Source organism: Narcine bancroftii, chromosome 9, assembly GCF_036971445.1.
Source record: "Narcine bancroftii isolate sNarBan1 chromosome 9, sNarBan1.hap1, whole genome shotgun sequence".
In the NCBI taxonomy this organism is placed as follows: domain Eukaryota; kingdom Metazoa; phylum Chordata; class Chondrichthyes; order Torpediniformes; family Narcinidae; genus Narcine; species Narcine bancroftii.
Window position 1 is genome coordinate 29,761,567 of NC_091477.1, and position 25,244 is coordinate 29,786,810.

Sequence of the window (25,244 nt, forward strand, 5' to 3'; positions counted from 1 at the left end):
TCACTTTCTGACAGAGAGATGACCACTCATCTAATTTAGCCATCCCCCACACTCACACCACCTCCAACATAGAGTCATTCTACCTTTGCCAAACCATTTTAGCCAGCTTCTACAGCCACATCTTTTCTTCTTACTGTTGCCCCTGGAATTCCTTAAAGATCTATCATGCTACGCTTGACTACCTGATAACCTTGAAAGATATGATTTGTAGACAGGAACGCCATAGCCAGTTGGCAGAGTCAACAATTTCCTTTCCCCTCACTGATCATGCTCGATCTACTGAGATTCTTCAGCAGACAAGTTCTGTACAAACTGCAGACAATAGAATTTATTTTTTTTTGAAATTTAGACATACCACACGGCCACAGGCCCTTTTGGCCCACAAGTCTGTGGAGCCCAATTGCACCCAATAGACCTACAACCCTGGTACATTTTGAATCTTGAGCAAATAAGGAAGAGCAGATCAGGTAGCATCCAGGGATAGAAATAGTCAGTCAACAATTCAGGCCAGGAGTTGTAGTGGCGTCACTAGGGTTGGTGTCACCCAGTGCGATAACTCATGGTGTCACCCCACACTCCCCACCACCCAATGACCTCCACTTGTAGCAGAGCATAGTAATGTTCTTTGTACTGGTGTTACTCGTAAATCATAATTCCCATATATCACTGAATGTAATGGCAATACTAGTGAGATAAACAACTAGCAAAATTAATTAAATTAAAATATCATATGAACAGCCTAAATGTGGTTTAAGTGAAAATTTGGGAACAATGGAAATTGAAATAAAAATGTTTAAGAACTACATCAAAATTATGTTGATTTTAACATTAAACTTTATTGTTACACGAGATCCTTCTTTTCCTTTAATTACTACTTCATTCTCAAAAACAATATTGATATAGTTTCTAATTGCCACAATATTGTAGCGAGAAGGTGAAGGAAGGAGGGAGGGAAGGTGGGGGGGGGGTGAAGGGGAGAAAATGACACAGTGTATGGTCAAGAGGGAAATGTTTGTGTGTATTTTGGTTAGTATGGTTCATAGTGTGAAAAATAAAAGAAAATTTAAAAAAATATTGTAGCTAGAACACCAGAGAATGAGAAAAGCAGCGAATACGAAAACACCAGCAGCAAAGAAAACAACAGCGCGTGCTTGTCGCCCGTGCAGACGAAACCACGTGTTTCGAAGCGTCATTGGGTAATAATGTCTGACCGCGGTGCATCAGAAGGTTCAAAAAGCAAATCGGCGTAGAGATTTAGCCTTGTAGGTATAGTGATGCAGGTAAGCTGGGTTTACAAAAAAATGTTTTTGCTGTTATTACTGACGACAGGGAGATTTTTTTTATTAAAAATAAATTCCTGATGAAACACTGTACAAAAAGTTGAGGCAGTCATTTTGGTGTCACCCTCCCTAGTGATGCCAGTGTTCCATTGGAGCTTGTCCAGCAGAGTGACCTTTGCCACAGAGCCCAACATCTGCACACTCTTGTGTGTCCACTTGACAATGATCTGGGACTCGGTTAAAAATTGAGGAAGCCAAATAAACTACTTGTGGTTCGACCACCAAATATATATATTTTTTTTCCCCACGGGAAGGCCATTTCCTGTTATCCTGCCAGACAAAACGAGCCCTACCTTGACTGCAGCGGCGGAGCCAAGTCGCCGGCGCGCATGCGCACAGGCGCCCAGCCAAGGTCATCCGCCCGGAGTCGCCGCTCTTCTTCCGGGTCGGATCTCGACCAATCAATGGGATGGAGTGGATAAGGGGGGGGGGGTGAAGGGAGGAGTCGCCGCTCTTCTTCCGGGTCGGATCACGACCACTCAATGGGATGGGGGGAGGGAGGAGTCGCAAATGGAAAGAAACTGGAGCCGGGCGATGAAAAAGAAGCAGGAGGAAGCGGAGCGGTGCATCGAGGCGGCACGCAGGTGTTTAAAGCGTGGCGATATTGAGCGGGCGCTGCAGTTCCTGCACTGGGCGCAACAGAGGCATCCGACCCAGCGAGCCAAAGGTAAGGGGGTCCGGCCTGAGAGGGGAGAGGGCGGAGGGGGGAGGGGAGAGGGGAGAGGGGGGAGGGGAGAGGGGGGAAGGGGGAGGGGGAAGGGGGGAGGAGGGGAGAAGGGGGAGGGGGAAGGGGGGAGGAGGGGAGAGGGGGGGAGGGGGAAGGGGGGAGGAGGGGAAGGGGGAAGGGGGGAGGAGGGGAAGGGGGAAGGGGGAAGGGGGGAGGAGGGGAAGGGGGAAGGGGGGAGGAGGGGAAGGGGGGAGAAGGGGGGAGGGGGGAGAAGGGGGGAGAAGGGGGGAGGGGAGGAGGGGAAGGGGGGAGGAGGGGAAGGGGGGAGGAGGGGAGGGGGGGAGGAGGGGAGGGGGGGAGGAGGGGAGGGGGGGAGGGAGGGGAGGGGGGGAGGGAGGGGAAGGGGGGAGGGAGGGGAAGGGGGGAGGGAGGGGAAGGGGGGAGGGGGGGGAAGGGGGGAGGGGGGGAGGGAGGGGGGAGGGGTGCATGGGAGTCCGGCCACGAATGCTCGGCAGGGCTGAATGCTCTCATTCAAAACGGGTTCTGACGATGCTCAAATGAAAACAATCCCTGGTGAGAGACGCAAAAACTGCAGGTGTTGTAAAAAATCATCGCTGGAGAAACTCAGCGAGTCGGACAGCATCCGTGGGGAGGAATGGCCAGTAAACATTTCTGGTCTGGACCCTTTATTCACTACAAAATGTGTACAAAAGATCATTTGAGTCCTATTCACTCATTACATTTCCGTACCTTGTTATAGTTATGCCTTATTTAGATGTTGCAGTGGCTGCTTCTGCTGGAGAGGTGAGACTCAAAGCAGAGACACACCCTACGGGAGTGAGTTGAACCCTGGTTTATTGAGCTGGCAGCTCTGCTGATAAAGGACTTAGAAGCCCACCTCTGACGTCATCATGCCACCCGTCTGGTGGCATGATGATCCGCTTCCTGGGATTGGTTGTTTAGTGCTATCCAGGGACCGGACGATCATTGAGTCCCTCTCATCCCCGGGTTTGGCTGCTTCTCTAGCTTCACCTAATTGGCTGCAGCTGGCCAGCCCATTGGAGTGAGGTTTTGCAGCCGTGCCCCTCCAGTCTCAGCTCTTTCTCCCCCCCTCCCCCTCCCCCGGAATGTTTGCTAGTGGAAGGCCGTAAACTGTGGTTCTTCCCCACTGTGCCAAGCCAAGGGGCATCCCTCAGAATAATTTCCTACAGCCTTAAGCATTCCAGTTGGCAACATTCCCTCACTGACATCTCAGTATGCTGGAAGGCTGACAAATTTCGGGCAGACCAAAGTGTGTCTTTCACTGAGCTCACAATCTTCCAGCAGCCCTGGATGTGTGTCTCTGCTTTTGACGGTGAACTGTGACAAGGACTTTTACATCCTTGCCCATGTGCTTTTAGCAAATCGGCATTCTGCAAAGAGATGGGTGACTGTCTCCTTCCCACTGCATTTGAATTGTGGGTAATATTTTGGTTGTACACAAAGGATCTGACTGGGAGGGCTTCTATTGCTGCCAGATAGGCCATGTCCTGTGCTTATTTGTGACCCTTCATTAAGGTGTTGCTTAGTCTGTTGGGCCACTGCTCCAGAAGAGACAAGGGGTAAACATTTGAGGTCAACATCTTTTCATTACAGGTTGTTGCTGCAGTATACAAAAGAGATGGAGCAGGCAAGAAACCGAGGCAGTTGGCATTTCAGGAATGAGCTCTACTGCAGGAGTGCTGAAAACCAGTCGGATGTCTGACTAAAAAAGGTGGGGGGGGGGAGAAGAGGGGAAAACACAAGCTAATAGGTGAATATAGGTAGGAGGGTGAAGAGAAAGCTGAGGTGATAGGAGAGGGCAGAGGTCTAAGAAAGTAAGCTCTCTGATAGGAGAAGGGGTGGGAAAATAGAGAATGGGTGACAGGGTGAAGAGAGAGCAAGGCTAGGGAGGTGATTTATTAGAAAGTGGAGGTTGATATTGATGGTGTCTGGTTGGAAACTGCAGAGATGGGATACAAGATGGTGTTGCTCCAATTTACTTTGGTCATGAGCCATAGTCATTGGGATGTGGAATTGAAGTAGGTGGCCACTGGGAGATCCTTCCTGTTGCAGTGAATACTTAATTTTTGCACTTACTGTAAAAATAAGGACTTCCCAGTCGTATCAGCATCTGCAGAATTTTTACTTGATGGTGCAGTTGTTGTATCCTTTTGTATTTGGAGCAAATATATTTGTTCCCCTTTTATGTTAAATAACTGTGTGGGGAATGATAGCTGTGAGGGTGGTTGGGTTAATGGCAAGATAGCTGAAGGATGTAAAAGAACTGTCATTTTTCCTCGCATCTCATGCAGTTTATCACTTGGTGAGTGGCATTCTTGCTGTGTAGAACTTCACATCAAGGTGAAAATACAGTGCTTGAAGTTCTCAACTGAGCCAGCTTCTCTGTGGGAAGTGAAAACAAAAGTTTTCAAGTTGAAGTGTATTTCCAGCATTTAGATTTTCAGCATCTGAAATAATGTGGCCTTGTATAATACCAAAGCTGTCACGACCAAGACAAATGCAATAAATTGAATTTTAGAAAAGCAACTACTTGCATCCTCCCTTTGCCATGTCCAATCCTCATGCATTAAGACTAGTTACAGTCCTTAAAATCTTGGGTATTTGCTTCTATGTCCTTGTGTGGCTCAGTTATGACACCTTAAGGGCAGAGCTACAAGCAAAACGTCTGACTCAAGTTGTGGTCAGCAAAAAAAATAGCTTTAATCTGTTTTACATGCAACTTTTGTCACTTCCGTTTCGGTAGTCTCAAAACCAGAAGTGACGTCACAATGCATTCCCCAGTCTGCTGACTTCGTCCCCGAGATGAAGGGGGTCTAGCGCCATCTTAGCGCAGACCCCAGAAACGTGTGGTCGGCTGGAATCATGGGGGCGATTCGAGCATAAAGTCCTGCCCCTCGGCTGCTACTACAGTACCCCCCACCCAGAATAGTCACCTGGTGCAATAGTCTATGAGTCTTGGGTTGTTTGGGGGGGGATGATGACGGCGACACAGAGGTGGAAACGCCACTGGCTCAGCTGTGTCCACATGGGTGGTTTTGAGTCAGTCCCTGGTATAAAGTTCATGTTTGCCCCCAATGTCCAAGAGCAGGGTGGATTTGTTGTTTTTCAGCACTTTGTATGGACCGATTTATAGGGATGCTACAGCTGTGCTCCCTGTGTTGGGTGGCGGACAAACACAGTCTGCTGAGTTGAGGTCCACTGGTAGGTGCTTGGATGCTGAACTGTGTCTTATGGCTAGAATTGGGGCCAACACCCCTAGTCGCTGGTGCAAGTGCTGAAACTTGTCCGATGCTGTGGAATGAGTACTGGCGGGCGATGGTGGAATGTTGGCTGGCACTAACAGGCACTTCGTAAACCAGCTCAGCTAATGAAGCTTTCATGGCCTCTTTTGGAGCAATCCATATCCCCAGCATCACCAAGGGTAGTGTGTACAGGCACTGCAGTCCTGTGAGTTGTGCATGCAGGGTCTGTTTCAGGTGTCTATGAAAAAGCTCCACTAGTCCGTTGGACTGTGGGTGGTAGGCCGTAGGGAAATGGAGTCGGGTGTTGCAGAGGTGTGATAAGGTGACCTAAAGTAAACTGTGTGCCTCTGTCGGAGGTCATATGCACTGGTATTCCAAAACATGCCACCTAGGTAGATAGGAAAGTCCTGGTGCAAGTTTTGGTTGTTATATGGACCATGGGTGCGGCTTCCAGCCAGCAGGCGAGTCGATCGACCATGGTGAGGATGTATCTGTGGCTGCATGATACAGGCAGAGATTCAACGATATCAATGAGTATGTGTTGTAATGTCTGGGTGGTTGGGGGAAAGTCCTGCACTGGGCTCTTGGTGTGTTTGTGGACCTTGGCCATTTGACAAATCATGCAGGTCTTTGCCCACTGGGAGACTTGTTTTTTTAATCCATGCCAGACAAATGTGGATGCCATAAGTTTGATTGTCATCCGTATTGACAGGTGTTACAGCCTGTGAACCTGGTCAAAAATTCTTTTGTGCCACGCTGTTGGTACTACAGGCCAAGTTTTACCTGTGGAAACATCACAGAGCAGTGTGGTCCTCTCTGGGCCCATTTCGATTTCATGCAGCTGGAGTCCTGTTATTGTGGTCCAGGAAGCTTGCACCTCCTGCTGGGCTGTGGCCGATGCTTTCAAGTCCAGGTTCCCAGTGATGGAGCTGATCTCCGGTCTGGAGAGGGTGTCTGCAATGCCATTGTCTTTCCCCAACACGTGTTGAATGTTGGAGGTGAATTCTGAAAGAAATACAGATGTTGCTGCTGTCCATGAGTGTGATATTTTTGATTGGGAAAAGTGAGGGGTTTGTGGTCGGTAAGTTCTATGAACCGACGTCCCTCTAGGAAATGGCAGAAGTGTTTCACGGCCAGATAAAGCACCAACAGTTCCTGATTGAAGGTGCTGTATTTAAGTTCTGGGGGCCATAGATGGCAGCTGAAAAAGGGAAGTGGCTGCCAGTGGCTGTTGACTCGCTGTTCCAGGACTGCTCCTACTGCTATGTTGGAGGCATCCGATGTCAGTGCCAACAGGGCATCCATGTGTGGGTGAGCTAACATGGTTGCCTTAGCTAGTGCCTCCTTAGCTTCCCAGAATGCTGTCTCTGCCTTGGGCATTCAAGTCAACAGCTTTGTTTGCTTGCCTGTCAAGAGGTGGAAAAGTGGGTGAATTGTCTTGGCAACCGCAGGAACAAAACAGTGGTAGAAGTTCACCATGCCCAAAAACTCTTGCAAAGCTTTGATGGTGGAGGGCCTTGGGAAGATCCAGATGGCTGCCACTTTAGTTGGCAATGGGGCTGCTCCAGGGAAGCAAGTAAGTCAATTGTATCCTTACCGAACTTACACTTGGCTGAGTTCACGATAAGACCGAAATCCCAGAGCTTCCTGAATAAGAGTCTGAGGTGCTGGCTGTGCTCTTCCTCTGTAGTGCTGGTCTCTAGGATATCATTCATGTAGACAAGAACTAGGAGGACTCTGGAAACTGCGTCTATTAGGCGTTGGAAAGTTTGTGCTGCATTTTTCAAACCGAACAGCATCCTCAGGAATTCATAAAGTTCGAATGGGGTTACAATGGCCGTTTTTTGGCACGTCTGAGTATACGGGGATTTTGTGGTAGCCTTTCTCGAGGTCTACTTTGGAAAAGAACGGTTTCCCGTGCAGGTTTGCGGTGAAATCCTGCATTGGCGGTATTGGGCAGCGATCTGGTACCGTTGGACTGTTCAGTCTCTGGTAGTCAGGGATCATGTGTAGGGGAGATGACCAGGGGCTGTCGGAATGCCTGACAATGCCCAGCTCCTCCATGGTTTTAAATTGGTCTTTAGTCTGTTGTAGATGGTTGGGGGGGGAGGAATATCTCCTCACCTTGGTGTGGATGGGTGTCCCTCGGTCATCATGTAATGTTGTGAGGTGGGGTGTTCAAATGAAAATCTGGTGTGAGGATTTCGGGAAATTCAGTTAGGACTTTCACCTATTTGGCTGTAGCTGGGGTTTATATGCACAGGGCTGGCTGCGTACTAGGCGAGAGTGGGCATGTCTGGAAAATGGAGGAATGAACGTACTAGGCGAGAGTGGGCATGTCTGGAAAATGGAGGCTTGAACACATCAATAGTAGGTTATTGGCCCTCAGGAAATCCAGCCCAGGATCAGTTGGCTTATGACTGCGATACTGAAATCCCACCGGTAAGCCAAGTCTCCCAGTAACAACTGGACTGTTTTGGTGCCGTAGCTGGGTATAGGTGTTCCATTTTCTGCAAGTAGGTTGAATTACTTGGCCCATGTTTCCCATTCAAAGGCATTCAGTGGCAGGATGCTGCATTCGTCTCCTGTGTCGACCAAAAATCTTCATCTGGAGATCCAGTTGATGGCGCAGAAGAGGCCTTTGTGTTTGCCAACCGCTGAGGCCATTACTGGCGGCTGGTGGTGCTGTTTCCCTGGTTGTTGGCCAAGTCGGTACACGGTGGGATGTAACGGCAGGTGTTCCGGCCCCACCTTCAGTGGTAGAAACACCACCCATCTTGTTGCTGGCCTTTGGGTCCTCCTGCCTGTTTGGGGTTGTGGACATTTGCCAAGGTGGACGATGTAGTTGCTCTGTTGGTTGCAGCAACCTGTTGGATTGTCAGGACAATGTCTTGGGAGCCCTGTATAGTCTGTCTGCCTCGGCTGCTACTGCACGAGGGTCAGAAAAATCCGTGTTGCACAGGAACAAAGCGACATCGCGGGGGGAGGTGCTGTAAAAAGGCAGCTTTGAATATCAGGCACTTGGATTGTCTGTCGGCTAGCACAGGCATTTCAGTCATTAGCTTGGAGGGGGACCTGTCCCGAAGTTTGTCTAAGTTGAGGAGGCGTGTCCCTCTTTCCAGTTCAGTCATGGAGAAAGTTCATAGGAGGTGGGTCTTGAATGCCTCATACTGACCTTCTGCTGGAGGGTCACTCAGGAATAGTTTGACTTTAGTGGCCGACTCCTTGTCTAGCAGTGCAACAACATGCCAAAACTTTGTAGCTTCGCTGTTAATATTGAGGAAGTGGAATTGTGCCTTCGCCTGGATTGACCACACACGTGGTCTGTGTGGCCAGAATGCTGGGAACTTAATGGCAGCAGCACTCAGAGCTGGTTTATCTGCCATTGTGTAGGGTTCAGAGATGTCTGAATCATCGGGGTCACCAATGTGGTGCCTTAAGAGCAGAACTACAAGCAAAACGTCTGACTCAAGTTGTGGTCAGCAAAAAAAACTGCTTTGATCAATTTTACAAGCAACTTTTATATGACTTCTGGTTCAGCCATCCCAAAACCAGAAGTGACGTCACGATGCTTCTGACACATTCCCCAGTCAGCTGACTTCGTCCCCGAGACGAAGGGGGTCCAGCACCATCTTGGCATGAACCCCTGGAACATGTGGTCGGCCAGAATCATGGGGGCGATTCGAGCATGAACTCCCACCTCTTGGCTGTCGCTACACTTGGTGCATTTTGATGTATAAGGAAATTATGCTCCTTTGGTAAGGCAATTAAAAGAACTGTATAGCACTCCACACATGACTGGATTGCTGAATAGTAGTTTATGGCCAATTAGATAGTTTGAGAAATTATAATGTAATTTAGATAGGTGGGTCAAAAGAGCCGTACTTTTTATGTTTCTATAATTATAAATTGGTGCAACATATAATGGATGAACACTTTGCCCTGTCTTGGGTTTCACCAGTAATTGATAACATTGAATATTCATTCATTAATATTTGTGGAATAATTTATTTTTAAAAAATACTTTCACTCTTTGAGTTTTTAATATTTTTAATCAGTCAAAATTTAATGGGTAATTTATAATGTGCTCAAGTCACCTGGTAAAAATCTAAAGATTCTGATTCCTTGTTTTTGTTTCATTGTTATAATTAAATGCTATTCGCTTTTTTTCTTGTGTTTCTCTTTTAAATTCTAGCACTAATTAATTCAATAATTAGAAATCAATGTACAACTGATTGGATAAATGCCAAGGAGTCTGATTGTTCCTTGAAGTCCGGCAAATTCAAAAAGTGTGTGAATGGAAGTATACCAGAAGAAAATAGTGAGGTTTCCAAGAGTTACACAGAAGAACAGTTGGAGGGAGTACAGAGGTGAGAACAACCAATGTAGAAGCACAAAGTATGGCTGTATTTTCAAGATTCTTTTGTCATGTACATAAATATGCTTTTTAATTTTGTTTGCTGTAAACATGGGCCGCACAGAGGCACCATTAGCCCAGCGCCCCAACCAATGAGAGAAACTAAAGAGAGACCTGACTGTCCAATGATTCATCTCCTGCAACCATGTTGCCTCCTGTTTATTCCAGTGGTGAACCTCAACTCCTAGTTCTGAAGTTCCAATATGATCAGGAAGATGCTAACACTTGAAACCCTTGTCATTGGTGCCCTTCCAAGACCCGCTATCTGGTTCTCATGAGTTAGTCTCCAGCAGGCCAAAGACTGGTGCGAGTCCTCGGGTGTCTAACTCCTCACTGGTCTGCTGTCATGGTCATCTTTTTTATGTCCTTTCCCAGGGTTCTTCTTGGCAGGGGAGGTGGGTGGGTGTTCTGCTTTGGTGTCTGCTGAATTCTATAATCCTCATGATCTGCTGTCAATATGGGCTCTTCCATCTTGGGCACCCCTGTCCCTTCTACATGTTGTTTAAAACCTTTACGGGTCTGTTGGTATGATGACTGAGCATTAAGATCCTATGGAGGAGCACTGTGCCTCTGCTCTCCAGGGTTCGAATAGGAACAGTACTACTTTGACAGTAATACTGCCAAATTTTTATTCAATACAGGGAAAACGTAATAAATTTGTGTCTTTGCCAAGCTGCTGTGTAAAAGCTTGAGTTTATTCTTGCCTTGGCTGCTTTTTAAAAAAAAAAATTAATAAACATAAAACCACAAAAAAAATCACTTATTTTACAATAATAGAAGTCCATTTCAAATACGGTGTAAATATAAGAAAAGAAAGAAAGAACCTTCCATTCTTTCTTTCCCCCCCTACCTCACAAAGCAAAAAAGAATGGGACAAGAGATCTTTAGCAGGACAGGAGCGCTCCTTACTATAAAGCTGCTTCTAATATACAGAGACCTTAGGAGAAAAGGAATGTCTGAGATTCTTTTAAATATTCATACCCACAGTTTGTAAATATAGGCACCATATTTTCCAAAATATGATATTTATCTCTTGTGTAATTTTATCAAATGGTATACAATTCTGAACTTCCGCATACCATCTTTCCATTCCCAAGACTGTATCAGACTTCCAAGTTATAGCAATATATTTTCTAGCTATTGCTAAAGCAATTTGAACAAATTTCACTTGATACATATTCAATTTTAATTTGTGTTTAACCCCTTTAATATCACCCAATTAAAATAGCATTGGATCCTGCAGGAATATAACCACTATTATTTGTTAACCTTGGGACACTGCCAAATAGAATGTAAAAATGTACTAACTTCCTGTCCACATCTAAAGCATAAATCTGAGAAATTCTGGTTCAATTTATTTAGCTTTTGCAATGTCAAATATAACTGATGAATAAGATTATATTATTCCAGCCTATACCTCATTTATTGTACTTTTCATGCTTTTTCTACACAACTCAATCCAATTGCGCTCATCTATTTGCTTATTCAGATCTACTTCCTATCTTTGTCTTGAATTATGAATCCCTTTCTGACTTTTTGTAACAACCTGTACATTACTGAAGTAAATTTCTTTATCACCGTTACACAACAATGACTTCTTCTATCCCTGCTGGCAATAACGGATCTTGACCAAAATTTTAACGTAATCATCTCATAACTTGATAATAACAATATCTGGTACCCTCAGATACCTTAAACTTCTCCTTCGTTCTACTAAAAATAATAAATTTCCCTCCTTCAAAACAGTCCTCAATCTTCCAAATCCCATAATGTTGCCAAATTATTAGAAATGGATTTCTCATAGAAAGTAGAATATTTTGAAATAAGAATCAAACCTCCTCCTCCAATAGATTTATCAACCTTATTCCCAAACTCATTTAGATGTTTCAAATATAAAAGTTTGTCTATACATTGTTAACAATCTTGAATTCCATTTATAAATAGTCTTGTGGGATTGATTCCTTTTTACCCAAGCTGGTATTTTATCCAAGCTGTACATTAATAAAAGACAACTAGGCTGCTTTATAATAGTTCATAAAATTGGGGAGCTGCAAACCTCCTAAATCAAAGTTCCATGTTAATTTTTACAAAGAAACCCTTGCCATTTTCTCTTTCCATAAGAATTTCCTAACACAAGCACTTTTTAAAAAAAAAAGAGGAATTTCAATCGGAATTGATTGGAAAAACATTGTATTCTAGGAAAAACATTCATGTTAACACAATTTACCCTACCTATTAAAGTGCAGGTACACAATCCTTTATCTGAAACCCTTGGGGGGCAGTGTGTTCTGAATTTAGGATTTTTCCGGATTTCGGAAAGCCAGATTTAAGCCCACCCGAATTGTGCTGCCGTATCCACTGCTACCCCCTTCCAGTCGCCCCGCCGTCTCCCCCCACCCCCTTCGCCTGCCTGACTCACGCTGCTGGTCCCCGGGCTGCCTAACTCTCACTGCCAGTCTTCACCCTCGCCCACTTGACTTGCGCTGCTGCCTCTCTCCCCACTTGCCGGATTTGAGTTTTCCGGATTTTACATGTCTGGATAAAGGATCGTGTACCTGAAGTGGGTAATGTATTTCATCTTTCCAAATCATTCTTATTTTATTTAATAATAATGAATAATTTAAATAATTCTTTTAATTCTGAATGCAGACGAATACCTAAATATTTTTTTCTAACTTCTGGCCATCTAAGATCAATTGCTGTCTTGCGTTGTGTATAATCCCTATTTACTAAAGACATAATTACACTTTTTTTTCCCCCCAATTGATTTTATAACCAGATACCTCCCTGTATTTTTTTAATCCAACTTTAATCTGGCACAAGAAATTTAAAGGATCTGTTAAAGAGATCAAAACATTATCTGCAAATAAATTTAGTTTATATTCTTCCTGATTCATCTTAATACCAATTATCTTTGAATCTTGTCTTATTAAGCTAAAGATTCAATTGCTAAAATAAATAAAGCTGGTGACAATGGACAACATTGTTTACATGATCTAGTCAACTGAAAAGTTGCAGAGATTTGATCATTAGTCTCTACTTTTACACTAGGATTTTTGTATAACGTTTTATCCCAAACTATAAATATTGATCCTAACCCACATTCTAACAAAACTTTAAAAAAAAAAGAGGAAATCCCATTCTAATCTATCATTTTGTTTTTCTGTATTTAAAGCCACTGCAACACTCAAATCTCCCCTCTTTTGAGCTAAATGTAGTCAACCATGCCACATTATCTGCAGATTTCTGATCTTTAAATCCAGTTTGATTCATATGTATTAACTTCGGTAAATACTTTGCCAATCTATTTACTAACATTTTCGCTACCATCTTATAAGCAACATTTAATAATGAAATTGGTCTATATTATGGTGATTTCAATGGATCTTTATCCTTTGGTATCACAGTAAATAATTGCAACTGAAATAGAATCTGGCAGAGAATGTACCTTCAATGCTTGATTTAACACTTCCATAATCCATGATCTTTACATTTCTTTTTTTTTAAAATCTTCCCATGGTGACTTATAACATTGTAATAAACTCATTACTTTGCTAACTTCCCTTACCATAAAAGAAGAATCAAATATCTTTGCTCCTGAACATTTAAACTAGGTAGGTTTATTTGAGATTTTAAAAAATTATTATTCATGGACTGATATAATTCAGAATGAAAGTCCTTAAATTAATCAAATGCTCTTTCTGTCAAATGAGTCTCTTGTAAAACTGCAATATCTAGTTTCATATAAGCAAATATTTTTTCCTTTTAATTTTATTATTCAGCACATTAACATTAAAACCAAGAAAATTTAATGTATTATTCCCATCCTTTTATCTTGGATCCTAGTCTCTTTCAGTCCTGTTCTCCCAGGCTTTCTCCATCGAACCCAGCAGACTCCTGTGAAAGTCTGTCCCAAAGAAAAAAAATTACAGAAAAATAATAAGAAAAAAAAACAATATATGAATTATTACTATATTAATCGAAAACAAAGTATAACCCCCCCCCCCATCCCAAAATACTGAATAAATAACAAAGAGTACTACTCCCCTCCACCATACGGGTTGTGGCTCCTGCCACAATATGGGCCATAATGGATAAGGCAAGAAAGGAAAAAAAAACATCTTGACCCACACCTCCCCCCAAACCAACCGCCCCCCATCCCCCCCCCCCCCCCCCGGGAAAAGAAATTAATTATGAAGTTCATGGAAACAATCTGTCACCCTCTGCCTCAAGGTCAGCATTTACTTGATCTTTACTAATTATAACCGTTTCACTCTGCTCCTTTCGATCCCCGTAACTCCTGTTGACAGATTAAAGCCTGGATCGATGCAACTCTCTTTAGAGTAAGCTGTATCTGCACCACCTCTCTTTATAGTTTTCGTTGAGGACTTGAACTTGATGGTCTTCCTTAACTGAAGGAAATTATTCTGCAAAGGTTCTTACTGCTTCTACTTCCACAAAGAACCTAGGTCGGTTATTGCCTTGGTTGCTTAATTTTAACTTGAGTTAAACAAGGAAATCTGCAGAAATTGTGCTTAAAGTTTACACAAAAATGCTGGAGAAACTCAGGAAGTCACGCAGTAATAGAACCTAATGGAAACTGGAGATGTTGATGTTAATGCCATCTGATGGGAGTGTGCTCAGATGGAATATTAGGCCATTGCTCCTCCAATTTAAGGATGGCTTCTGTTTGGCAGTGCACGTGTTGGTGTGTGAATGGGGTGCAAAATTTAAACTGTTGGCCCTGGTATATCCCCACCATTGTTGCAGATAGAGCAAGGGTGCTCCGCAAAATGATCTCCCAGTCTGTGTCCAGTTTCTTTGATGTAGAGAAGACCACACTGGATGCAATAGGTAACCCATGCAGATTCACAAGTGAAGTGTTGTTTCACTTGGAAGAACTGTTTAGGACCCCGAATGGTGGTGTGGGTACAAGTGTAGCACTTCCTGCAGTCATGGGTAGGTTCTAAGGGGGAAATTGCTGGGAACGGATGTGTGGTCAAGGGAACCATGGAGGGAGTAGTCCCTGCAGAAGGTGCAGAGAGGAAGGTGTGTCAGGTGGTGGGATCACCTTGTAGGTGACTTAAATTGCCAGGATGTTAATTTTAATTTGACCTTTTTTTGAATTGAAAATGTACAAAAATAGATCAACATTACTGATATATTTTGTATCAAAAGCAACCTGTAGGTTCACGAGTTTCTGTAAAAGCAAAAGGATTCTTTATAGCTAGAATCTTCTGTTACGCTGTCACATTAAAGTCTGCTTGGGATTACTGTACTTGGTTCATTCTGTAATCAGAGAAATGATGATGAATTTCATGATGGTGTGATTCCTGATCATGTTGATGTGCCAATAGTTACTTTCACATAAAAATGGTATGCATATTTGATCTTAACTCTTGTGTTTCAGCTTGTTTGCTGATGTCTGGCAATTGAGATTTTTAAAAAATTGTAAAGTGGAAATTGATTTCTTGGCAGATTAGTTAAAAATGCAAATATTGAACGGCAGCTAATTATTTGATGGTTGGAAGATAAGGGGGAGGGTAAAGGATAAGGTATACTCCCACTTGTAAGTTCACAATAAAGATCTTTGAGCTTCTTTGTACCAATATACACCTGACAGATGTGGCAGGCCCTGGGTCACAAAAGAATGATTTTTTTAAAGAAGGTGTAAATAGAATACAACTTCAAATTGAAGTTTAATTTACTTTAGCAAATCCATCTATTTTTGCCTATGCTGTCTTCATTTTGATTCCAATTCTTGTTAAGACTTTGGATCAAACTCTGGAAAATAAACCAAATTTTGTCATTTGGCTTTGCATTTTTCATCATCCTATTCTTCTGCCTCCATGAGCTATTACTTCTAATTCTTGAAATGAACTGCCAGGTCATAGGTTATCAGTTGAATTTTAATGTCAATGTTTTGCAGGATTAAAAGATGTAAGAATTACTATGAAATTTTGGGAGTTGATCGAGATGCTGACGAAGAAGATTTGAAGAAATCCTATAGAAAGCTGGCGTTGAAGTTCCACCCTGATAAAAACTGTGCACCTGGAGCAACAGATGCATTTAAAGGTAGAAAGATAATGTAATTTTGCATCAAAATCACACCACCAATAATAGAAAATTAAAGCAATATAGAAAATTAATTACAAAAACTGGCAAAAGTTAACTGCATTCTTGAAAACCTCTATCAATTTTGAAAATTTGTTGCTTGTTTTATTTTGATTACTAATTTAATCAGTGAATGTGTTTTCAAAAATTATTTGTTTTCAGTGAACTCTCTGTACACTAAACCCTGGGTAGTACTGCTCCGAAGCATGTGGATTTGTTGTAATTCTCTAAGTACTTTGGTTTAGATCCTTACTGGTATTTCCTTCACCAAACCTGATATCCACTGTGGTTGCAAAGGACTGTAACAGGAACCTACCATGAACTCTACGTTTTGCTGCCCCTTGTGCAACCAAGATTGACTGAGCTTTGTGTGAAGAAGCCTCCTGTGAGGAATGTTGTTGGACGACTGGACTGGGTGGTATGACATCTCAGTGCCGAAATGGTGGTTTCTAGGACTGGCGGCACCTATTGTATGTGTTGATGTACTGCCAAGATCCTAGGGCCTCCCTCATCACCACTGCCATGTGATGGAGCTGGTGTAATGTATGTTATGTTAGATATGCATAAATTCATAGGCCATTTATCCATTTAGATATTGAAACACCATTGATCACATTACTTCACTCTCATTTTTCTTTCACCAAGTGTCCAAAATGTTCTTGAATGTTAGCAAAGCTTTGGTCCTGCTCAGTAACCCAAGAAATAAATGTTACAGGTTCTCAATTTGTGAAAAGATGAATTGCCTTCCTTCTAAATATTGCAAATTACTGGATTAGGGACATTTTGGTTGCATCTTTCCCATTTTGAAATGCATTTAACCTCTTGCCCAACAAAGAAATACTGAAAGTATTACTTGATATTTTTTTAAAAATTGGAAAAATCAAGAAGCATTGTGCAGGTCATAACTTGTAGTCAGACACATTTTCACTTCCCCATAAGTACTTTCTTGATTATCCTTTATTGTATTTCTTTGCTCAGTGATAGGTGAGGTGGATGTTCTGGAATTGGCTTGAAGGATGTACAGGCACTCCCCGAGTTGCAACCTATGTGACTTGCGTCCATCCACACATACAACCGGAAATTTAAAAAAATAAAGAAAAAAGTTTACATGAATTATGTTGTATTTGACAAATTATAACAGGGATACAGGGCGCGTAAGAGCCAAAATGTGTACTTGCCTTGTTAGTTGTCTGGGCATGGCCATCTTGATTCCTATGTGCATGCATAAGTCTTCGGTTGGTGCGTGCGCAGTGGGTCACTTATTGGAGTTTAGTTGGCGCACGCATGAGAATTAAGCGCCCTAAGGATATTGAATTCGCCTCCTTAACTCGCAGAATGTGGAAAGATTTGCTAAGGTTGATCGACAAATTCAGGAAATTTTAAGTTGTTATTGTCAAATCTATGATGAAAAAAATGATTTGATTTTAAAAAGTTTATTTTAAGACTTCAGTACTCCACGCGTGCAGGCAAAATTCTGACTGAGTCCATTTTAAGATGCGACCGATTCTTCGGACCCAATTACAGTCGTAAGTCAGGGAGTACCTGTGCTTTGTCACTTTACTCCTGATGTAGTTAGCAGGCTTAGTCTGTGAACATTTATCCAAGCAAGGTCGATTGAATTTTGATGGGGATAAAAATGAAGTAGCTGTTGGTATTCCAAGTATACCAATATCAACAAATTCCGCAATTATAAAATTGTGCTCAACAGCTAGATGACCCCTGTTAAAACTGATATTGGAAGTATTATTAGTTGATAAGACAATGGCAGGCGTGTTGAATCAGGGATGGGGATCCACCAACTTTAATGCAAGCAAACAATATTTATGAAGAAAATAATGAGCGAATCCCCAGGACCAGATGTTTCTGCCCCAGGGTTTAAAGAAAGTAAATGAGAATATTGGAGAAGGCTTAAATATAATAGTCCAAAATTCTCTTGATTAGGGAATTTTGTTTAGTTTTTTAAATTGCTTGTGTGATCCACAATTTAAGAAGGTTGAGGAGGGACTGAGGATCAATTGAAATATTTATACTAACATTTGTTGATAGGAAATTACTAAATTGATAAATGAAGGATGAACAATGAACATTTAAAATCTTCAATTGAACAGACTCGGCAAAATTAAGAACAAACATGCCTAATGAATTAGTATTTTTGAAAAAGTGACCTAAGTAATCTAATGGATAAATTCTACAAACATTCTGAAGGATTTTGTCAAAGTTCTTCAGAATAAGATCTTATCATCATCCAAATTTGTGCAAATGAAGACCGATAGTTGAACTGATAAGGAAGTTGGGTGATTGGCAGGAATTGAGAATAGTGTCTCGTCACGCAATGAGCAAAAGCCCACGCAGAGTCAAAGGTGAGTTGAACCAACTGCTTTACTGATTCAAAAGCAGCGCGCATAAGTACCTTCTCCCAGCAACCCCTGTGGCCTGCAGGGTGGAACTGATATCAGCCACCAGGCTATGGGCTTGGCCCACACTCAGACCTTTTACAGTCAGATCTGCTGTACACTTGCCTGCGACTCCTTGAGCCAGTTCTCCTGTTGAGTGGGCAAGCCGTCACAAGTGTGACTTTTGGTCCACAATTTCAGTGGGACCTAACTATTCACTATTTGTGAATTTTGTGATTGATGGGCTAGAAGGCCATGTATGCCTGCTAGAGATGTAAACCTCTGCAGATGAGCAATGTAGTTTACAACATAACCTAGGAAACTAAGTGGGAAAAGCTGATAACTGAATTTCAATGTGAGACCACTTGCTTTAGACCTAAACAGACAGAACAGAGCAAAGCAGGAAGCAGTGAAATTCTCTTGAGTGACTTGGATGCAGAAAATAGAACTTCAGCCCACAAAGTTATACTGACCCATATATATGTACCAAAAAGAATAAACCCTCCCTACCTTATTCTGTAATGAGGTGACTAGCAAACTGAACACATTATCCTAAGTGTGGTCTTACCAGAGATTTGTAGCGCTGCAACATTACCTCATGACACCTGAATCAATCTCCCGATTAATGAAGCCCAGCATCCCATAGGCTTTTTTAATGCCTTTAATAAACTCCACGGTGACCTTGTGATCTATGGATTTGCACCCCAAGGTCCTACCAAAATGCATCAACATGCTTATCCAGATTGAACTCCATCTGCCACATTTCTGCGGAACTCTACATCCTGTCTATAATCCTGTGGTAACCTATGACAACCGTCAACACTATTCCAACCTTTGTATCATTTGCTCATCCTTCCACTTCTATGTCCAATTCATTTATAAATATCACAAAAAAGTAGTGTTCCCAGAATAGATCACTGCAGAACTCCACTGCTTTCCATCCACTACAACTCTCTCTCCCCATGTCTGCATGAGTTTCCTTCTACCTTTCAAAAATATATGGGGGTTGGAGCTTATTTTGAGCATTTGGATGGCACTGACATGGGCTAGAAGGACCTGTATGACTAAACTTCAACTCCTCCTAACAATTCGAGCAAACCTGCCCGCCATGATATTGGTCTTTCTTCAGTTCAGATGCAGCGAGTCCTTTTTGTACAGGTCATACCTTTCCCTGGAGAGATCCCAATGATCCACAAATCTGACCCCCTGGTCCCACACCAACCTTTCAGCCACATGTCATTAAGGTGTAACAAAGTGTGCAGAAAATAATTGAATATGAAAGTTCTCTTAACCCACAGGATAGAAAAGGACCAGAACTGAAAGGGAGGTTCAGGGTTAATTTAGTGATTTATTTTGTGTCTGATACTGATAGATGTTTGTTTAACAAATGTATTAAAAGATAAAAGGCAAATGTAGGTTTGTGGAGTGAAATTGTACATTGGTTTTGATCTCATTGAGTGATAGAAGAGATTCTTCTGTTCCAAAAATTAATAAGTAAAGGTATGTCACCTAATTTGAATATATCATCTAATGCAGTGGTTCTCAACCTTTTTCTTTCCTCTCGCATCCCACTTTAAGTAATCCCTATGCCATCGGTGCTCTGTGATTAGGAAGGGATTGCTTAAAGTGGTATGTGAGTGGGAAGGGAAGGTTGAGAATCACTGCTCTAGACCCAATTGTTACTGAAATATTTTGCTTAAGAAAAATTGTCATTGGCCCATTTCCTTTGGAGTTATGAAACCATGCACATAACGAGTCAATTAGGTACAATTAAAAGAGTGGTTTTCAAACTTTTTCATTCTACCCACATACCATCTTTAGTAATCCCTTACTAATCACAGAGCCCCGATGGCAAAGGGATTACTTAAAGTGGTATGTGAGTGGAAAGAAAAAGGTTGAGAACCATTGATCTAATGTTTTAGTTGTCTAATTACCAATTGAACTTACAATATTTAAAGTAAATTTTAAGTGGTCAAACAGATGAGCTCTTTGCAAAATAAGAACACAAATACAGTAAAAATCCCCATTAGCCAGCACTTACCGGGATCCTGGATGCTGGAAATGCAAATGTTCCAGTTGACTGAGACTTGCTCTTCCAATACCTAACTAATGCACCTGTATTAGGAATATACTGTTTAAAAGACAGAAGACAGTGCAATATGTAAAGTAATTTGAGAAAAAAAATCAATACTGTAGTCTTTAATTATGTAAAGTTCACTTTAATCAAGAAATTCCTGTAAATTAAAAAAATTTAAATTCGAATGCCGGTCGCTGGCACTATGTGTGGCGCTAACCATCTTACCATCATAATCAATTCCCTTCCCCCAAGTTTACAGATAAAGGCTTACTAATATACTTGCTAATAATAAAGATAAAGTCGCTTGCGAGGCAGGGATAGGGAGACACTTTGGGAGAGTCGCCCCAGTGATGAGCAGCATTGGCCGACTCTTCATCCTGGGTGCTGCCATTTCATTCCAGCGCAACTCTATTGAAACTTTATTCAGACAGCTGCTGTGAGCAGGACACGACCGGGGCACTTTGCTGGCTGGATGTTTGATTCCATCCTCACCAAGGCAACCTGGCTCACTGCCATGCAAGTGTCCCAGTCAGGCCCTCGGCACACCTTCCTTGTGCTGACAACCCAGCTCACCTCCACACAAGTGGCGATAGTGAAAAGAATGCGCATGCATTGAGGGGCGTTGCAAGTTCAGTGGGGCAAACCTGCTGAACTCAACAAAGTCTCAGCGCTCCCCCGTGATGTCCATCCACCCAGTCTTATTTATTTGAAATTGTTTATCTATTTCTTTTTGCCAGTTGTTTGAGTTTCTAGTTGAGTGAATTTCAGATAATGGGAGTTTTGCTGTACTAGAAATTGAATTGATGGATGTTTCTTTTAGCAATAGGAAACGCTTATGCCATTTTGAGCAATCCAGAAAAACGAAAACGCTATGATCAACATAGAGAGGAATCGACAATCATCCACAGTCCTTGCACCAATAATTCCAGCTATTACAGAGAATTTGAAGCAGATATAACACCTGAAGATGTATTCAACATGTTTTTTTGTGGAAGATTCCCTACTGGTTTGTATTACCAAATGATCATGCAAAAAGATAAGCTTGTGCATAGTATTCATATTGACAGCTAAATTAGAATTGTATCATGAACAGACAAAGATGGCTGGAAGAACCTAGCAGGTCAGACACCATCCATGAATAGATATGGAAATTTCTTGATAGAATCTCTAGTAAAACTGTTCGTGTCATGCTGATGGAAAAATGTCGCTATAAAGTTATTTTTATTTTTCACTTTTTGGGGGGAAAAAAACTTCTGTAAGTTGTGATTTTTTTTTTTTTTCCCAGTCAAATAGTTGACTGAGGTTCATGTCCCATTCTTGAATACATGTACAGTGTGACACCTTCTTGCAGTGCAGATCCCTCATCAAGTGGAGCATTGCTGTTCTTTCAGAGGTACTCCTTTTCAGGTGAGGTGATAACCAACTGCTAGTTTTATTGAAGTCGACTTGAATTCTTTCCGGTATCCTGATCAAATTTGTATCTTTTTTAATAGCTATAAATGTTGTCTAGTCATCACATTGCTATTTGTCAGATCATTCTATGTACAAGCTCTAGTCAACATTATAGAAGTGACTAAGAGTACTTGGTATTATCTTCAATTCATGAAATTCACTTTGGAAAGAGCAAGTTTGACAATAACACTAACTTGGACAGTTTTCCCTCCTAGAAGCTAGGGAGAAGGAGATTCTTACATTGTTCAGGCACTCTTTCTTATTGAAGTGATTAAATGCCAAAGTTAGTCTTTAGACTAATGATATTAGTATAATCCGTCTGCAGCATAAAGAAGTAAAGATCAAAAGCTACATGGTTAGAATAGATGTGTCTGGATAGACAAGAAATGTTTTTAGTGATTTGTGAGGTAATTACATTTACCAAAACTCAGGTGTGTTGAATCTTTCGGTGTCACACTTCTAATTATATATATATTTTTTAAAGTGAACAGTTAAATGCCTATCAGGAATTTAGACACAGTTCCAGGGATAGTATTGCGGATCGTTTCCAGAGAAATTTGTCCGCGCTATGCCCTTAACTCAATCTGTTCTTGGGTTACTAGAGTTATTTGACATATAACTTTTTAAGATTGATTTTTATGCTTAATGGCCTAAGCAATTGCAGACCGATCAATGCCAGCTGGAACAGCAATTCCAAAGCAAAACTCTGGTGTACTGGTTTGAAATCGTCCTGGCTTGCTTTCAAAAGGCTCTTGCAGCTGTTGTCCAGGGCTGGCAGGTTACCATTCCAATCACTTCTCTTGTCTGTTATTTGTGGTGTTAAATTTAATTGTGCCCTCTCTGTTTTCTCTTTTGCATGGCATTTTATCTTTTATGCTTTTTTTTAAATCAAGGCTTGAATTTGTAAATGCTACACTTGACAATTTCTTGAAACTTAGTTTTTAGCTTTCATGTAAAAACCACCCAAGCTGAATAATAAATTGTGCAATATAATCAAAGTCAGGATTAATTCAGTTAGTGAAGATTAGGTTGATTGTTTTGGTTGGATGTAATTTTGTTCTAATATTTTGGTCATCATAAGTAGATGGACTTTAAATCTGATAATACAAAATACTGAATGCCATGTGTGGAAACAGGCTATTTGAACTTGGATTAGTTGATTTCGGCATGAAGGGAAACTTCATCTATCTTCAGAATGCATAACCTGAGAAACCTTTTTTAACATTTCTACTCTTAATTGAGTCAAAGATGGTATAATTTATTGCATTGACTACACTGTGTACTACATTCAATACTCTCAATGTGACCATTCAAGTTTTGACAAGCACCTGTGTTTAGTCATCATGCCAGCTGGAGCTCCCAGTTGCCAGCCATTTTAATTACCCTCCCCATTCCCATTCTTCCATTACAGGATGAGGCCAAATGCAAACGTGAAGAACAACACCTCCTATTTTGTCTGGGTAGTTCACACCCCAGTGGCATGAATGTTGCATTCTCCAATCTCAAGAACTGCCCTTCCCCCAGATCCCTTTCTTTCCTCATCAATTTGGTTTTCTGATAAGGATATTGTTGGTAGTGATGGAATTGAGTTGTAAGGAGAGGCTGGACATTTCTCCCTGGTACATTGATAGCTGAGGGGTGACTTTATAGAGGTTTATAAAATTGTGTGGGGGAATGGATAAGGTCTTTCTCTCAGGGTAGAGAAATATAAATTGGAGGGCATAGATGTAAGACAAGTGGGGAGAGAGATGAATGGGACCTGAGGAGAATCTTTTTCATCCAGACATAGAATAAGCTGCAAGAGGAAGTGATTGAGATGGGTACAATTGCTACTTAAAAGACAGACAGAAAACTGGAGAGGAAAGGTTTAGAGCAGAGGTTTTCAAACTCTTCCCACCTGCCCCCAACTCATATTCCACCTTAAGACCCTATGCCATGAGTGCTGTGTGATTAGTAAGGGATTGCTTAAGGTGGTGTGTGAGTGGAAAGAAAAAGGTTTGAAAACCACTATTTTAATCGTACCTAATTGACTTGTTATGTGGAGGATTTCATAACTCCAAAGAGAATGGGCCAATGACAATTTTTCTCAAGCAAAATATTTCAGTAACAATTGGGTTTGGAGTTGGTTCTCAACTTTACCTTCCCACTCAAATATCACTTTAAGCAATTCCTTACCAATCATAGAGCACTTAAGGTGGAATGTGAGTTTAGGGGGGCAGTTTGAAAACCACTGGTTTAGAGGGATATGGGACTATCTTGAGTAGACAACTTGGTCAGCATGAACCTTTTGGGCTGAATGGTCAGTTTCCATGCTGTAAAACTTTTGACTCTGATTTTCACCCATCCTTTTTTTCCAGTCCATGTCATTTAGTTCTTCTTCCTCTCCCTAACCACCACCTATACACTCCTCCCACTGTTCCCATCAGGCCACCATCCCTCCCTTGGTTTTATCTGTCTTCTTCCTTGCAGCTGTCTCTACCTTCACTCTCCCATCTCCCTCCACCCCTCCTTCTTTTCCCTTTGCTTCCATGCATTAGTGACTGAACTCCACCCACCTCTCATTTATGTCATCCTTCACCCTTTCTCAGTCTTGAAGCAGAGTTTTGATCTGAAATGTCAACTATTTCCCTCCCATGGATGCTAGCAGAATTCCTCTAATATTTTGTTGCCTTTCAATTCCACTCTCTGTTGTCTTGTGTCTCTAATTTATAATCTGTTACAAAGTTCTCATTCTTCATTTTATGGTCAACAAGGGGAGCTAAAGGATCCATGCAATAAAATCTAATTATTTTGAGAACATCAAAAAATATATATTTTTGACTTGTCTAATAGAGATTAAATTCCTGGTTTTTAATTACAGGCCAATTAACAAATCCTTTCAAGAGTAGGATATCAACAAAAATAAGAACAGGTGTTGGCAACATGATCCTGCTGCTGGATTCTATGTTAATGCCTTGGCCTCGTATCAATTTTTTGCATTATTTTAAGAGATAAAGCATCAATTGGTCTGAGTATTGAACTGTGATTGGGACAGAGATTTCCAAAAATTCACAAATGTCTTGAGAAGAAACTCTCATTTGTTTAAAAACATCATGTAGACTTGTATCTTTCATCCTAGAAAAATGGTCTTTCACGTTCCACCCTATCATACCTTGTGGTTTTTTTTAATGGAATCTGCTAACATCTTTTAAACTTTGAGTAGTAACCCATCCTGCTCATTTATATAAATTGGAGGAGAAAGACAGGACCTTGCACTGATTCTTGGAGCTCCCCTTGCTGAACCCTGCTGACCTTAAAATTACCTATTTATTGCTCATATTTTCTACCCTTTAACCGGTCCTCTTTGCATTTCACTAGAAAGGTCTTGCTTCGTATAACAACCTTTAGCTATAACATATCCATCAGCTTCCACCATCCCTCCCTGCCTTGTTAACTCCTCTCTGGTGCAGCCTTGTTAATTTTGTTAAATGTGATTTTACCCAGTTGGCTCTATGTAATAA

At 41.7% G+C, this 25,244-nt stretch overlaps 1 protein-coding gene across 2 annotated transcripts in view; it reads left to right on the top strand.

Annotated features, from left to right (window-relative positions):
* Positions 1-1,790: 1,790 nt before the first annotated feature.
* The window catches only part of dnajc18 (DnaJ (Hsp40) homolog, subfamily C, member 18), a 35,137-nt gene continuing 11,683 nt past the window's right edge, over positions 1,791-25,244 (top strand). For both annotated transcript variants that reach the window (XR_011344846.1, XM_069898661.1), the window contains exons 1-4: positions 1,791-2,007; positions 9,487-9,661; positions 15,638-15,783; positions 21,113-21,298. Coding sequence is in view for 1 of the 2 variants with exons in the window: in XM_069898661.1 (XP_069754762.1) it covers positions 1,851-2,007; positions 9,487-9,661; positions 15,638-15,783; positions 21,113-21,298 (664 nt within the window). In the remaining variant the exon portion in view is untranslated. The remainder of the gene's footprint in view (positions 2,008-9,486; positions 9,662-15,637; positions 15,784-21,112; positions 21,299-25,244) is intronic.